Genomic DNA, 16,426 nt, shown 5'->3' on the forward strand with positions numbered 1-16,426 from the left:
TCATTCTTTTTTAAGCAACAAAGGAGACAAGAAAAACTTCACCTTTCTTTGCTTTATCCCTTTTAATAAAATGATTTGTTGGCTCCATGCCTGTAGTTCAGCGGCTAGGGCGCCGGCCACATACACTGGGGCAGGTGGGTTCGAACCCAGCTGGGGCCTGCCAAACAACAATGACATCAACAAAAAAAGTAGCCAGGCATTGTGGTGGGCACCTGTAGTCCCAGCTACTTGGGAGGCTGAGGCAAGAGAATTGCTTAAGCCCAAGAGTTTCAGGTTGCTGTGAGCTGTGACGCCATAGCACTCTACCAAGGGCAACAAAGTGAGACTCTGTCTCACAAAGAAAAAAAAAGGATATGTTATGTAAAATTTGGATTCAGTTAAAAGGCAGCACTTAAGGACTAGCAAAGCTACAAGTTTCCTTAAGGCTCTTCTAGGCAGATCTGGTAGCACTGACATCCCTGCTTGGGGCCTCTAGTCTTCTTCTTCCCACCCACCTCAGGACTTCATATCCTCCTTTCCTCTGGCAGCACGTGCCTCCTGTCCCCACTCACCTTACACCCACCCACGGCACTAGGATATGGTCACCATTGCGTCCAGAAGCATTGCCTGATGTGGGCTGTGCCCATTATAGCGATGCATCAGCCCAGCAAGGGAATGAATAAATGAAGTGTCACTCACCCCCTGACATCTGGCCAGTGGGGGCAGTCATAGCTTTCTCACAGAGTGAGGAAACAAGCAGGTGTGAAGAGCGTTGAGGACCAAATCTGCAGGCACAAGATTCTTTTCTTTCTTTTCTTCTTTTTTTTTTTTATTAAATCATAGCTGTGTACATTAATGCGATCCTGGGGCACCATACACTGGTTTTATATAACATTTGACATATTTTTATCACACTGGTTAACATAGCCTTCCTGGCATGTTCTTAGTTATTGTGTTAAGACATTTATATTCTACATTTAGTAAGTTTTACATGTACCCTTGTAAGATGCACCATAGGTGTAATCCCACCAATCACCCTCCCTCCGCCCATCCTCCCCCCCAGGCACGAGATTCTGAGTCAGGTACAAAGTCCATGGATGCCACCTTCAGCAACAAGACATGTGTCCCCAGGACAGACATCTGGATGTGCATTAAGTGGCAGCTGCCAGCTGGAGCCTATTGGTGTCAGGGAAGATCAGCAAAGGCCCCTTCAGGGACCCTTCAAGGATGGGAAACCCCTGTCCTGATTTCCAGGTTAGGGATGTTTCTCCTCAGGGGCCTGATGCCTCCTTCTCTGGGTCTAGGGGTGGAGCCCTCATGCCAACTGGAGCCTCCTCCTCCTCCTTTATCCTCAAGGCCCAGCTGCATAACCTCTGAACCCTGTGAAGCTCACAATTGTGTGTGTGGCCCAGGCCCCTTCCCTTCGTGGTGGGGGCTTCAGGCCAGGCAAGAATCCTTGGGAGGCCACCAGCTGCTGTGCCAGACCCAATGAAGTGTGGAACGGAGGGGCTGCTTCTTAGGAAATGAGGCCAACCCAGGGCCTCTGATGATGAGTTGCGTAGTTGGCATCCTTCAGCCACAATGAGTACCAGGCTCTGTGCAGTCTTCTCAGTAAGGCAGAGTTCACCTGTGGCCCTGGTTTTGTCAGGACACGTATGGACAGGGGAGACCCAGTGGAGTCCCAGCCCTGCCATCAGGGTGACCTTGGAGCTATGACCAAAGGCCAGGTGTGACCTGATAGAAAAGGGTCTAGACTGAAGGAGAGAGAAGGAAGTGAGTTGAAGGCCAGCAGACTTGCTGACCATCATATGGAGGCTGGACCACTGGACACCATCTTGAATTGCTGAGAAGCTGAGAGGCTCAGGCTCCCTCATAACTGTAGTGCTGAATTCCACCCAGGCCTCGGGCCCCTGATAGATCACACACACACACACACACACACACACACACACACACACCGGGAATCACTCCAACTACATGGGAATGTAGGACCCTTTAACAAGCAAGAGACCTTGCTGTGATCCTGCACAGGTCAGAATCAGGTGGGGATGGATGAAGTGCACCCAGAGCATTGTGGATGGTTTCCTGGAGCTTTATGTGTCAGAGCTCACTGACCAGCACATTAAATAGATATGGTTTGTTATGAATCAACTGTACATAATTAAGTTGTTAAAAAAATCAAATTCATAGTTTTTACACTTTTTTTTTTTGGAGACAGTTTCACTTTGTCACCCTCGGTAGAGTGCCATGGTATCACAGTTCACAGCAACCTCAAACTCTCGGACTCAAGCAGTCCTCTTCCTCAGCCTCCCAAGTAGCAGGGACTATAGACGCCCATCACAACACCCAGCTATTTTTTTTTTTTTTTAGAGATGGGGTCTTGCTCTGACTCAGGCTGGTCTCTAGCCTGTGAGCTCAGGCAATCCACCACCTCGGCCTCCCAGAGTGCTAGGTTTATAGGCGTGAGCCAATGTGCCGGGCCCAGTTTTTAGCAGATTAAACTTGAGATTCTAAATTCAAATGCACACTCAATAAAATATTTAAGCTAATGATTTTTAAGCAAAAAGACAGGAGGACATTATTGAATCTATTAAGGAATCAGAATGTTGGCTCCGTGCCCGTAGCCCAGTTGTTATGGCGCCAGCCACATACACTGAGGCTGGCGGGTTTGAACCCAGCCTGGGCCAGCTAAACAACAGTGACAACAGCAACAACAACAAAAAATATTCGGGCACTGTGGTGGGCGCCTATAGTCGCAGCTACTTGGGAGGCTGAGGCAAGAGAATTGCTTAAGCCCAAGAGTTTGAGGTTGCTGGGAGCTGTGATGCCATGGCACTCTACAAAGGGTGACAGAGTGAGACTCTGTCTCAAAAAAAAAAAAAAAAAAAAAAACTAGAGCAAGAAATCAGAATGTTTGAGAACTTAAGATTCAGTACATTTTCACATTTAATTTCATTAAACATATGAGGATTCTCTCATTTAAATAAATGTCCTCTGCATAGTTTATGTGCAGGTGCAGCAATGAATGTTTTAGTGAGAACGAAAGACCACTACAGTTACAGATAAGTAAACAGGGTGGTTTCTGGAAGACAAAATAAGGCAGAGGAGAGGCTGCAAGGTGAGAGTGGTTTGTGTGCCCCAAGCAAGGCAAGGAGGCCCACAGTTGGAGCTGAGTCCTGGGGACTGGCCAGGAGAGGAGATCCAGAAGGAGGACAGAGGGGCCCAGTCCACCTCACTGAGATAAATCCATGACCCACCTGTTGCTCTGAGGGATAAGGGAAGCCATGGGAAGGAAGGTTTCTCATAGATCACTCCTGGGTTCTGGGTCAGGATCAGGCATGGGGTCAGCATGGGAGCAGAACCTGTACACTGTCTCCATAGAGACTGGGAGGGAGGTGCTAGTACCTAGACCAGGACCTCCAGGTGCACCTGGTAAGGATTGTTGTTAGCAAGGTTTTGTGTTGCTGTTGTGCTGTTGCCAGATAGTTGAAGGGCTTAAAAATAAAACCAAGTTGCCTTTAATAATTGCAATAATTGGGGCCCATTCTTATCTATGGAGAATATATCTTGCTCTATAAACCTTTATCTTGCTTTTGCTCTATAAACCTATCTTTCTCTTCTTCAATAAAGTTTGTTTTACACTTGAAAAAAAAATAAAGCCAAGTATATTCAACTTTATAGATACTGGTTTGTTTTTTTTTAAGACAGAGAGTCACTTTATTGCCCTCTGTAGAGTACTCTGACATCACAGCTCTCAGCAACCTCCAGCTCTATGGGTTTAGGCGATTCTCTTGCCTCAGCCTCCCAAGTAGCTGGGACTACAGGCGCCCGCCACAACGCCCAGCTATTTTTGTTGTTGTTGTTGCAGTTTGGCCTGGGGCAGGGTGCGAACCCACCACCCTCGGTATATGGGGCCAGCACCCTACTCACTGAGCCACAGGCCCCGCTCTAGACGCTGTTTTAAAAGATTTTTTTTTGGAGACTCTTGCTGTGGCATCATAGCTCACAGCAACCTCAAACTCTTGGGCTCAAGTGATCCTCTTGCCTTAGCCTCTCAGGTAGGTGGGACTTCAGGCACCTGCCACAATACCAGACTAGTTTTATTTATTTATTTATTTATTTATTTTTGAGGCAGAGTCTCATTTTGTCACCCTTTGTAGAGTGCCATGACATCATAGCTGACAGCAATCTCAAACTCTTGGGCTCAAGTGATCTTCTTGCCTCAGCCTCCCAAGTAGCTGGGACTACAGGCACCTGCCACAAAACCAGGCTAGATTTATTTATTTATTTATTTATTTATTTACTTTTGAGACAGAGTCTCACTCTGTCACCCTCCATAGAGTGCCACGGCATCATAACTCACAGCAACCTCAAACTTTTGGGCTCAAGTGATTCTCAGCCTCCCAAGTAGCTGGCACTACCAGTGCCCACCACAATGCTCAGCTACTTTTAGAGCCGGGGTCTTGCTCTGGCTCAGACTGGTCTCAAAACTGTGAACTCAGGGCAATCCACCCACCTCAGCCACTCTGCCCAGCCGTCACAAGGCTAGTTTTAGAGAGAGAGTCTCACTCTTGCTCAGGCTGGTCTCAAACTCCTGAGCTCAGGCAATCCACCCACCTTGGCCTCCCAAAGTGTGAGGATTATAGGCCTGAGCCACCCGTGCCTGGCCCTTGTCTTAAAAGATTTAATGCAGGGCGGCACCTGTGGCTCAGTGAGTAGGGCGCCGGCCCCATATGCCGAGGGTGGTGGGTTCAAACCCAGCCCCGGCCAAACTGCAACAAAAAAAAAAAAAAAAAAAGATTTAATGCAACTTGAGTTAGTTTGAAAACAAGACCAAATATTAACCAAGGTCCCTTTGTAAGTGGCTGTTACTACATTCACAAATAGAATAAAAATATCAAGATTTGTAACTAGAACATAGATGTTGTGTTACTATGTTATTAAGTGCATACAAGTTTAAAATTACAGTGGACCCCCTGAAAGAAACTAGGCCTACTATACTGATACCTACATGTGGTACATGTCTGGTCTATGAAAATTAGGTCCACTTAAGAAGGTGGTCAGCGTAGGGAGGTAGTCAACAATGGAGGTTATACTGTATTTTATTTTACTAGCAAACTCTATCTTTTATTACGTAATCTTCTGTATCTCTAATAATATTTTGCCTCTAAGATTTCTTTAATATGTTAATGAAATTGTTCATATGGCCATATCTGCTTCCTTTTATTTAATATTTGTGTGGTATGCATCTTACTTTTTTTTTTTTTTTTTTTGCTTTCAAACTTTCTGTGTCTTTATGTTTCAGATGTTTCTTGTCTTCCAGAGCTACAAAAATCCAAAAATACATATATTTTTTTTAAAAACCAGACTGACAATCTTGGCTATTTTTTTTTCCCATTTCAAATTTATTAAAACTTCAGCAGTACAACTTATCCAGATGGCAGATTATCAAAAGGTCAATTCAATGAAATTCACATTAGAAAAAAAAAAAAGACAAACACAACCCAAAAACAATGAAAGGGAAAATAACATAAAGGAGATTCATAGGCAAGTCTCTAAAACTTAAAATTTTAGACAGAATGGAAATAAATTTACCCAGTTCACTCATCCACTTTTGTCTTCATCTGTTCCAGAGCTTGATTCATGATCAAATTTTTTATTTTTATCATGTACGTGGTCATTTTCTTGACCCTTGGATTTTTAGTTTTCTTTTTCCACTGAGGATCTGGTTTTCTCATCCTATTTTTTAATGTGGAGGACTTTAATTCATTCTCCTGACTGCTTTGTTTTATTTTTGAGAATGGACTTTGATCTCTGTCAGCCTTTTTCCCCCTGCTATTACTTGAGCTATTATGATCACGATTTTTAGAGTACATTCTTTTCTCACCCTCAGAATTTTCTTTTCTGTAAGAACTCTTACTTTCTTCATTTCTGTACTTTTCTTTGTTTCTGCTTTGCCTTTCTTCTCTCTCTGAGCTCCGTGAATCTCTCCTCCTTCTCTTCCTATCTTTAGTTCTTGATCTTCCCTGCTCTTCTCTCCCGGCTTCATGACGGTCCTCTTCTTCTGTACTCCTGTTCTCTGTGTCTGTGGTACTCCTTGCTTCTGCTGCGATCTCTGTACCGGCTTCTAGATCACACTCTTCTGTTCCTGTCCCTGCTTCTGCTCCGTTCCCTGGTTCTACTATTGTAACTGTGTTTACCTTTAGTTATGTCACATTCTCTACTCCTGCACTGTGCACGTCTATCCTTTTTCTTACCTTTATTGTAATCATGCTCGTTACTTTTTGATTCTGTTTAGACTTTTCTTTACTTCTACTCCTTTCCTGATCTTTTCCTTTAGAGTCAGACTTTTTCTTTTTCTTTAACATTCTCATGATCCCTTTCTTCTTGACCTCATCCTCTTTTCTTCATGTCTATTATGTTTTGACTCTCTTTCCTTACTCTTTGATTTCTCTTTGCCCTTACTCCTACTTTTAGATTTCACCCTTTTCTTCACTTTGTTTTTATTATATTTATCATCTTTTTCTGAATTTCTTCTGATGTCTCTCTCTCTTTGCTGTTAGATTTATGGTCTTTAACTTTCTTTTCCTTTTCACTTTTTCTGTTTGGACTCTCAGACACATGCTTGTGATCAGTTATTTTTCTCTCTTTTACTCTAACTGGGCTTCTTTGATTTTCTTTTATTTCATTCAACTCACTCTCATCCCCTTTGATCCATCTTTCACCACTTGATATCCTCATTCTTTGAGCTCTCTGTGCATCTCTTGCCTCAAATGTGGAGGAGTCTCACTACATCTGAAACGATCCCTTGATCTGGACCTGGAAGGGGTTCGATAATGCCTTGGTCCTCTTCCTTTAATTTTTCTGCCAGATCTAGTTACTAAAAGTCATCTCTGGTAGGAAGCTGGCTGGGAGTTAGGTGGATTACACTCTCTTTCTCTCTCTTGTTCTCTGTTTTTCCTTTACTTTTCATCAGCTTTAGGAAGACTCTTTCTCATTAGGAACCTATTTTCAGGTATAGAGGGGATTTCTTCTGGACAGACAGTAGACTGAGGTTGTGCTTCAAGATTTTCAGCCTCAATTTCACTTGATGCACTTTTCTTGCTTTTCTTTTGCTTCTTTTCTTTCTTGTGTTTTCAGGAATTTTCCCTATGTTTCTTTTTTCTTTTATTTCTCTTCAGAAGCACTTTCAGAATCTGAAGAATCAGAAGACTGAGAATCGCTTGAGCTATCTGAGTCACTGGATGAAGACAAAGAAGATGATGATGACTTATGCCTTTTCTTTTCTTCTTTCTTAACTTTAGATTTGGGAATTAGCTCTCCACAACTGAGTATCCGTACCTCAGCAAATGGTTTGCTAGCTGCATCTGTTTTCTGGTTTTCTATCTCTCTTACAACTTCTTGACCAGAGATCACTTGCCCAAATACAACATGATGCCCATCTAAATGAGGAGTAGGTTTTGTTGTTACGAAGAACTGTGAGCCATTTGTATCCTTCCCTCTATTGGCCATTGATAAGAGAAATTCTTTGTTGTGTTTAACAGTAAAACTCTCATCTTCAAAAAATCCTCCATAAATAGAGTCCCCTCCTCATCCATTTCCTTCACTGAAGTCACCACCTTGAACCATAAAATTCTTGACAACTCTGTGAAACAGACAACTCTTATAATGTAATGGCTTCTGTGTTGATTTCCCTGTTCCCTTTTCACCTGTAGAAAGACAACAAAAATTCTCGCATGTTTTAGGGCACACGTCTGAAAACAATTCAAAGACAACTCTTCCAGCAGGTTGATTGTTAATGGCAATGTCAAAAAAAAAAACATTGAGGACGCTGAACCTTTATTCCCGTGGCTCCAATACTACAACCTGCACCGGTAGAGTTTCCTCTACCCTGGGTCACGTCGTTTAAAGCACTTCAAATCTACCGCCACCAGAAAAGGCGCTAAAGCCCAGTAACCGCCTCCTCCTCCACAGCCCGTCCAGGCGTGGAGGGCATAATCCTGGTTATTTAGTCCACTTGGATTTGGACTTCTGGCCTGCATAACTGTAAGCAAATAAATTTCTGTTTTTTAAGCTGCATAATCCGTAGCACTTTGTCCAGGGAGCCTCAGGAGACAAGGCAGATGATTCCTGGTTCTATGAGCTTCCTCCTTTCATGCCTGTCCATTGAGTTGGTCCTATCAAAAGCATGAAGACAATTGGCAGAGATGGGATGAAGTAACTAAGGAAAATGAAGGCAGGGCACAGTGGCATCCTGGAGGCTGAGGTGGTAAGAATGCTAGAAGTCAGGAGTTCAAGAAGCTAGGCAACATAGCAGTGAGCTATCATGATTCCACTTCACTGTAACCCAGGCAGTAGAGCAAGACTTTGTCTCTACAAAAAACAGAAAAATTGGGCAGCACCTGTGGCTCAAAGGGGTAGGGCGCTGGCCCCATATGCTGGAGGTGGCGGGTTCAAACCCAGCCCCAGCCAAAAACCACAAAAAACCCCAAAACAAGCCAACAATAACAAAAAAAAAAAGAAAAAAGAAAAAATTGGCTGGGTGTGGTGGTGCACACCTGTAGTCCCAGCTGCCTCGGAGGCTGAGGTAGGAGAATCACTTAAACCTAGGAGTTCAAGGCTGCAGTGACCTCTGATGACACCACTGCACTCTAGCATGGATGACAAAGGGAGATCCTGTACTAAAAACAAGAAAAGAGACTGGTTCATGCTTATAATCCTAGCTCTCTGGGTAGATTGCTTGGGTTCAGGAGTTTCAGGCCAGCCTGAATAAGAGCAAGACCCCATCTCTGAAACTACCCAGATATTGCTAGGGACACCTATAGTCCCAGTTACTTGGAAGGCTGAGGCAAGAGGATCACTTGAGCCCAGGAGTTTGAGGGTGCTGTGAGCTATGATGCCATGGTACCCTATAGAGGAGGGCGACAAAGTGAGACTCTGTCTCAAAAAAAAAAAGGAAAGAAAATGAAGCTTCTAGGACAATATGGTCAGCATTCAGAACTCAGGAGACATGTGTGCCGTATTGAATAATAGTCATCTGGTGGAGACTCGGGTGGACTTTCCACTTTCTGTATTGTGTGTTAATAAATGGTTGTGGTTTTCTTTGTACAATGTCAATGTTATTTATGCAAGGAAAGAATCAAGGTACAAACTTAATAAAAAGAAAGAAATTTTAGATCTTCCATTTGATTTTTGCATGTTAACAATTTTGGTACCCCATGAGATTTGTTTGGTCAGGATTCATATTCAGAACATGGTATTTTTCCAATCTCTAATTTTTAATTTAAACATTTATTTGCTTAAATTTTATTTAGATGTGTTGTTTAGTTTTAGCTGTTATGTGCTGTTTGTAATAGCAATAATCTGGAAACAACCTGAATGTTCAACAATATGAGATTGCTTAACTGAATTATACTCTATAATGGACTCATTCCATGGGGAACATATGCAGTCATTAAAACAATTTGCACAAATGTGTTTATTAACATAGAAAGATGTTTATGATACACTGTTACATGAATTAAGCAGGTTACAAAATGGTGAAAATAATATCAGGGTTGGTTTTTTATTTCAGTTTTATATATATATTTTTTTCAATTAAGACATGGTCTTACTCTGCTGCCTGGGCTGGAGTACAGTGAAGTCATCATAGTTCACTGCAGCCTCAGACTCCTGGAGTGGAGCAATCCTCCTACCTCAGCCTCCCAAAGTGCTGGGATTAGAGGTATGAGCCACTGCACACATCCCACTTTCTCAATACGGTCCATCTCAATACGGTCCATGATTTCATTTATGTAGAAAATAAAATGTTTTTTTCAGTAAAAGCAATCTGAACAAATATTGTCCTTACTCAGTGGTGGTTATCTCCGGGTAGTTTGGGTTGTCACTATTTTGTTTCTGAAGTAACCATGCAAATATTTTCCAAGTTTCCTAATTTTGCAAATTGGTAAATGGAAAATGAAAGTTTCCAGTCATTAGTTCATGTTATTATGACTTTAAGTGTATCTTGTAAAAAATCCGAAGTGCTGGATAGTTAGGGATTTGGGGGGAAGTTGAGTAGGGCAGAGGGCACTGCCCTTTGTCCCTGGCCCTGACCATCCCTTTGAGACCCTGGGCTCCCCACTTCTGCATGCCACTATGGCTCTGTCATTCTGTTTTGTTTCTTCACTGGCTCTTGGGGTGCCTGGAGAAAAGGAAACTGAAAGTGAAGTAGCATTTGGCCATTGATGCAGGCTCTCTGGACATGCCCACTGATGTGCTGCTCAAGCCTATAAGAGGGCTGAGCAGAGCTGAAGGCAGCCAGAAGAGGACCTAGTGCCATACCTCATAGCCATGGTAAATGATCTAACAGGTGGGCAGCAGATGGGCTCTATTCTAGTTGAATTTCCTCCCCCACTCCAGGGGTGCAGTGAGAGCAGAAAAGCTCAGACCTTGCCCAGATTCTAAGTATGAGGAGAGGGGCAGTCTCTGAAGGCCAGTCTGGGTCTTAGAAGGCAGTGGCTCTGAGGCCCCCTGGCGCAGGGCACTGAGGGGCACCTTAGCAGGTGAAGAGAGGTAATTGTGCTGCTGTGGGAGGCTGGCTTTTCTTCTAGAAATGGCCCCTCTGTGGCTCCTGCATGTGGGGTCCCTCTCCTGATGGGTAAAAAGGACAGATGAGAGGGAGCATTATCCCTGGGCATAGGAGCTGGCCCTGTAGCCAATGCCTTGCGTGTAAGGGTCTCTGGACTCATGCCAGTATTTCTGAGCCCTTGTGATACCTGCAGGGTTGGGACCTGAAGGTGAAGATGCTAGGGGGCCAAGAGTTCCAGGTGTCCCTGAGCAACTCTATACTGGTATCAGACTTGAAGCGACAGATCACCCAGAAGATTGGTGTGCACGCCTTCCAGCAGCACCTGGTTGTTCACCCAAGCGGCGTGGCCCTGCAGGATAAGGTCTCCCTCATCAGCCAGGGCCTGGGCCCTGGAAGCACAGTCCTGCTGGTGGTGCAGAGCTGTGATGACCCCCTGAGCATCCTGGTGAGGAACGACAGGGGCCGTAGCAGTGCCTACGAGATCAGGCTGACAGAGACCGTGGCCAGCCTCAAGCAGCAGGTGTGCTTACAGGAGCACGTACAGGATGACTAGTTCTGGCTGAGCTTCGAGGGCAAGGCAATGGAGGACAAGCTCTCTCTGTGGGAGTATAGCCTCACACCCCTGTGCACGGTGTTCATGAACCTGCGCCCGCGGGGGGGCAGAGCAGGACCTCCCACTAGCACCTGACCAGGAACAAATGTTGATACTGGAAATAAATGTGGATGCAAAGAGCAAGGCCTACCTCTGTGTCTACCTTCATCCCTTCTTGAGCAGCCCCATCTTTCAGACCCTCAGACCTGCTGTAGGGTTCAGAGAGGATCAGGTGATCAGGACTGGGTTTCCAAATTAAGGGACAAACATTTCACAGTTAGAGACTGTTGGGATCAAAATAAGGACATTCTCCCTCCATAACTGAATACACCCCACACCCTGTGGGAAATTACCTTCTAGAGAAAGAAAAATAGATACATTTGCTCAAGTCCGTCCTGATGGGGAAGGGTAGGGGCCCTGGGTCAGCAGATAGCTTAGGGAGGGGCAGGCCTGGATGGGTCCCAAAGGCCACAGGGTGTGGCTCCCTATGGACTGGCCCTCCCCAGAGCCCCTGGAAGTGGAGAGGGGTGAGTCCTCAGGACCTGCTTGGTGGGTTGCAAGGGGTGCTTGTCCACCCACTGGCCCTCCAGGACCTACCAGCCTGCTCTGCCCCAGCTGTGTTTTAAGGAGGGGTACAGACAATCTCCACCACCCAAATTACCTTGTGGCAAGATGCAGAAAGAGCCTAGGGCCACCAAGCACACCTTCTTCCGGGCTCCCCTTAATGGAGAACCCATGGGCAGCAGATGAGGGACACCTGGATTGGGGCTCACACTGTCCAGAGGGAAGAGCTTTTCCCAGATGGGGAAAACTTAATTGATATAAGGTGCATTCCTTTGCTCACCAGACACTTCTTTCTCTAATTTCCCCCTAAACCAAGTTACCAACAAAGGACCCACAGGCTGCCTCAGCCAGGACATGGGTACAAAGTGAGCACAGTAGGGTCTGCACCTCTTGAGTCCAAGGATGGCAGCGCTCAGACCTCAGCCCTGCACCCACACAGGAGATTTGGCTGGAGAAACAGAAGCTCTCTTTTGGTCTGTGGGGGTCCATATCTGGGCCGCAACCTCCACCCCCCACCCACTGTGTCAGAGACACTGCGTGCAGAAGCAGCACCTGAGTGCCTAGCATGGCCTCCTGGCTCCAGCCTGTGTCCTGGATGCCGCCTCAGCCCGTTTTCAGTGGCAACTTGGCAAGTGTGAGCAACGACCCTCGGCGCAGCCGTCCTCCCTGAACCTCCCCCCACCCCAGGAGCGGGGACCTTCACTGGACGGGCTTCTTCTGAGGTCTTGTGCTTCTGGCTCAGAGACCTGCAGCTGGCTGGGGTGAGGGGTCCCACTCTGGTCCCCTCGGTCTTCAGCGGCTCCAGGCTCTAACCTGGACTTCAATCTCCCCGCCGCAACAGACCCAGGCGGAGCAGCGCTGTCTAGGGACTGGAGCGGCGTGGACCGAACTTAAGGCAGTGCGGCAGCAGGAGGCGCCCTCCTCCCAGCGGCGGGCCCGGCGCGCCCGGGGTGGGCCGGGCCGCGCCCGGGTCCCGCGCTCACAGACCTCGACCCCTGTTAGGACAACAGAGGGCTGCGTTCCTGCGGGGGGAACGCAGCCCCTAGGGCCCCGGGGCTGCAGACAGGTTCTGACGGTCCCTCCTTGCGGCAGCGAGCCTCGGCACCCGGTTCTGGCGCCGCCTGGAGCCCCTTGAAAGTCCCGTCACGTCGCCTCTAGATTATTCATTAACCGGATTCCAGCCGCATTTCCTGGAGGGGGAGCGCTGCAGAGGGAGAACCCCTGGACCGCCCCGCCCCCGGTCCCTCCCCGAGCAGTGCCACCCCTTCCCCCTCCGGCCCGGCCCCCGCCCCCCGCGGCCTCGCCCGGCGCCTCCGTCCCGGTGCTTTGTTCGCTGCCCGCGCGGGTCGCTGGGCGCCGGGCGGCCGGGGGCGGGCGCGGGCCCCCGGGGAGGGGGCGGTGCTGCCCAAGGGTCCCGCCCCCGCCCCGCCCCCACACCGCCTGCGCGCCAGCTGCCTCCTGGAGCTGTGTCCTGTCCTGTCCAGTCCCGTCCCTGGCGCGGCCCGGCCCGCGCCCTCTCTCCGGCCGCCTCTCGCCGACCTCGGCTGCGCCATGGCCAGCCTGCGTCCATTCGGCCCGGCCTCGCTGCTGCCGCTGCTGCTGCTCTTGGTGGTAGCCGCGCGCGCCCTGCCCGGCGCCGGCGGGACGTGCCCGGAGCGCGCACTGGAACGGCGCGAGGAGGAGGCGAATGTGGTGCTCACCGGCACAGTGGAGGAGATCCTCAACGTAGACCCGGTGCAGCACACTTACTCCTGCAAGGTGGGCCCCGCCGGGACCTCTGGGACCGTGAGCCCCCAACCCCGGGAGCTTGGGCTGGGGACCTTTCCCCCTGCGGATACCAGCCCCGAGCCCGAAGGCCCTCTGCTGGTGGTGTCTGCTGCCCCGCTGGGGCTGACCCCTGCCCCAGGCCGTGAGAATGAGCCTGGGACGCTCCGCAGCCCGAGTCCGGCTCCCTTGGCGACCGCCAAGCCCCCGGTGGGCGCCAGGTCCCGGAAAACTCGCAAGCGCCGGGGGAAAGTTGCGGTATTTCTGCGGTCCCCCGCCCCACCCCCCAACGAGGTGTCCGGGCCGGGAAGGCCTGGTCGTGTGCGCCCCCGGCCCACTCCCTTATCGCAAACAAGTGCATCTCACCCCCAGGGGGTACGTGTGGCTACTTCACCACCTGCCCCGCACCCCGCCAGCAGTAGTAAAGGAACAGAGACTTGGGGAGGGGACGGGGGTCTGAGCCTGTAGTCAGTGCTGCCCGCCCTCTCCCCAGAGGCCCTCACCAGGGTGAGAAGAGAGGGAGTGGGCAGAAAAGAGGCACGTACAGTCAGATTTCCTAGACTCGGGAGCCGGGGGGTGGGGGGGGAGGGGTGCCGCAGTGGTAGGGGTAGAGGAGTGGGCGGGGCTGCCGCTTTGGCTGTGCTTGGGGGCAGGGGCAGGTGCCCATGAGGCTCCGGTAAGAGTGTGTGTGTGGGGTTCCTCTGGCCAGAGGGGGCCACAGGTAGGGAGAACTGCCCTGCTTTTCCTTCAGTCGGGCCTGGGTGCCCCCAGGGATAGGTGTAGGGGGTTTCTCACAAGCTTCTAAACAGGACTGGGGGGCCCGGGACCCCTCCCCTCTATGGCCGCCAGACCACCTCCGAGTACCAGAAGTCGGATCATTCCTCCACCTCCGTGAAGATGCGGGAGGGCGGCAGCTTCTCTGAAACTGACCTGTGTGGGCTACAGCTGGGATGCCCCCTTCTGGCCCCCACCTCTCTATGACTGCCAGGGCACTTTGCCAAGTCCCTGCAGGATTTTCCCGACTTCCTCCCTGCTGCTTCTGGGTGTGGCTGGGGTAGGGGGAGGCTATGAAAGCTGCCAGGCCCCTCTTGGCTGGGTTATCACCCTTCTAGAGCCTACTATGAGGGGCTGGATGGGGCTCTGCCCAAGACAGCACACTGCAGTCTTGAGGCTCCAGTGGGGGCTGGACAGGCCACTCATTGTCTGTAAGCCCCCCATTCCAGAAGCCCTGTCCCCCAGGTATGCTGAAGATGGGGGTTTTTCTCAGGGCTTATTTCTTAGGGAGTGGGTGGGTCTGTGTCCCGTTGGGCCATGTTCCTGTGGGTGTCCCCTGGACACAGTTCTCAGAGCAGGTGCCCTGGGGGCCCAGGAGCTGAGAGGGAGGAGGGTGGGGCTGCCCTGTGTTGCCCAAACTTGATTTTGTGGTTCATGGGCTATATGAACTGCATAGACTGTGGGAGCCCATTGGGAGGAGGGGGCTTTCACTTCCTGGGGGGTGGGGAGAGGGTATCCTAGCCTACGCACAGGGCTGCAAGGAGCCCAGCTGGCCCCTTGCCCTGAACCTCCTTCTTGTGTGGTCACTGATCCTGGCTTTGCCTGGGTGAGTCCAAGTAGACCCAACTAGTGGGATGCAAACAGGGAGAGAGAGAGCGCGTGCAGGGCAGGCATCCCACACCAGATGGGTCACTTCTGAAATTCTGCCTGCACTGAGATGGATCTTACTGGAGTTGAGTGGTTGGGGTTGATTAGACCTGGGGAAGGGTGTTTGTTCACCAGTGAGTGTTCACACATGGGTGGCAGTGTCCAGTGGGTGTGTGCCTTCCTCCACCCAGAGGGCTGACCCAAAGACCTCTGTACATCTCTGCCCAGATGTCTACTGTGGACATTTGCCTGAGCAGCTGAGGCCAGAGAGGAGGAGAACCTCAGCCCCCAGGCCACCCCCCTTTCCCCAGTAGCAAGAGGACTGATAACACCCATATCCACTCCAGGTTCGGGTCTGGCGATACTTGAAGGGCAGAGACCTGGTGGCCCGGGAGAGCCTGTTGGATGGGGGCAACAAGGTGGTGATCAGTGGCTTTGGAGACCCCCTCATCTGTGACAACCAGGTGTCTACAGGGGACACTAGGATCTTCTTTGTGAACCCTGCACCCCCATACCTGTGGCCAGCTCATAAGAATGAGCTGATGCTCAACTCTAGCCTCATGCGGATCACCTTGCGGAACCTGGAAGAGGTGGAGTTCTGTGTAGAAGGTACATGCTGGGGATGGGGGATGCAGAGGAAGTGACCGGCATGCCAGAGCTCACTTTGAGGGGCAGCCCCATCATGCTCCAGGGGAGGCTGGAGTGCCAAGAGGTGCCAAGGAGTGTGCTGTGGGCTGTAGTAAGTGGTGTCTTGTGATCTGACCTCATTTCCTGCTACCCACTCCCTGGCTTCCGGCTTCTTGGCTGTGTCCAGCCATCCTAAGGTCGGCAGCCCCAAGCTCTGACATTAGCCATCTTTCATCTTGGGGCTGAAGCAAATCCCAGTGCTGCAAAGGGACAGGCCTCCTCTGCCCCTTCTCCCAGCTCTGCACTTCCTCCTGGAGGCCCTTTTTGGGGGAGAAGCTGGGAACCAGGTGAAGGAACACTAGCTGTTACTTTTCTGCAGAAACCCAAAAATCTGTCTACATCTGGCTCACATGCTGGGCAGACTCCATGCAGCAGGGCATAGGGTTGGATAGTGGGGCTGTCTTGGTGTGTTCCAAGAGGCCTGTCATTTCTGAGCAGAGCAGCTCTGTGGGATGAGGACTTCTAGGGATTTGGGTAGGTGTGGAATCCCTAAATGAGGGGAAGAACATTTCCTCGCCTGTTGTTCCCACATGTCTATTGTGACTTGTCTTCCTGGCCTGCAGAGCCCCTTCCCAGCCCAGCCCCTTGGGGGAGGGTGAGCAGAAAGGCTCCCTGCTGGTCTGGAAACA

General features: G+C 49.7%; 2 protein-coding genes and 1 pseudogene across 8 annotated transcripts in view; 2 read left to right on the top strand and 1 right to left on the bottom strand.

Moving 5' to 3' along the window:
• Positions 1 to 5,402: 5,402 nt before the first annotated feature.
• LOC128575495 (peptidyl-prolyl cis-trans isomerase G-like) lies at positions 5,403 to 12,950 on the bottom strand (annotated as a pseudogene). The gene is made up of 4 exons (XR_008377001.1): positions 11,803 to 12,950; positions 11,293 to 11,383; positions 8,538 to 8,660; positions 5,403 to 7,688 (listed from the first exon to the last, which is right to left on the bottom strand). The product of XR_008377001.1 is annotated as a peptidyl-prolyl cis-trans isomerase G-like (transcript).
• On the top strand, positions 9,453 to 11,281 carry ISG15 (ISG15 ubiquitin like modifier). The gene is given in 2 exon segments (XM_053577171.1): positions 9,453 to 10,314; positions 10,743 to 11,281. Coding segments are annotated over 2 exon segments (498 nt in total). The 5' UTR covers positions 9,453 to 10,311; the 3' UTR covers positions 11,238 to 11,281.
• Positions 12,951 to 13,016: 66 nt separating the features above from the next.
• Positions 13,017 to 16,426, top strand: part of AGRN (agrin) — a 30,470-nt gene continuing 27,060 nt past the window's right edge. For all 6 annotated transcript variants that reach the window (XM_053576062.1, XM_053576051.1, XM_053576053.1 and 3 more), the window contains exons 1-2: positions 13,017 to 13,463; positions 15,458 to 15,719. In XM_053576062.1, coding sequence (XP_053432037.1) covers positions 13,257 to 13,463; positions 15,458 to 15,719 — 469 coding nt within the window. In that variant the 5' untranslated portion in view covers positions 13,017 to 13,256. The remainder of the gene's footprint in view (positions 13,464 to 15,457; positions 15,720 to 16,426) is intronic.

The sequence above is a fragment of the Nycticebus coucang genome, chromosome 22, assembly GCF_027406575.1.
Source record: "Nycticebus coucang isolate mNycCou1 chromosome 22, mNycCou1.pri, whole genome shotgun sequence".
NCBI classification, from domain to species: Eukaryota; Metazoa; Chordata; class Mammalia; order Primates; family Lorisidae; genus Nycticebus; species Nycticebus coucang.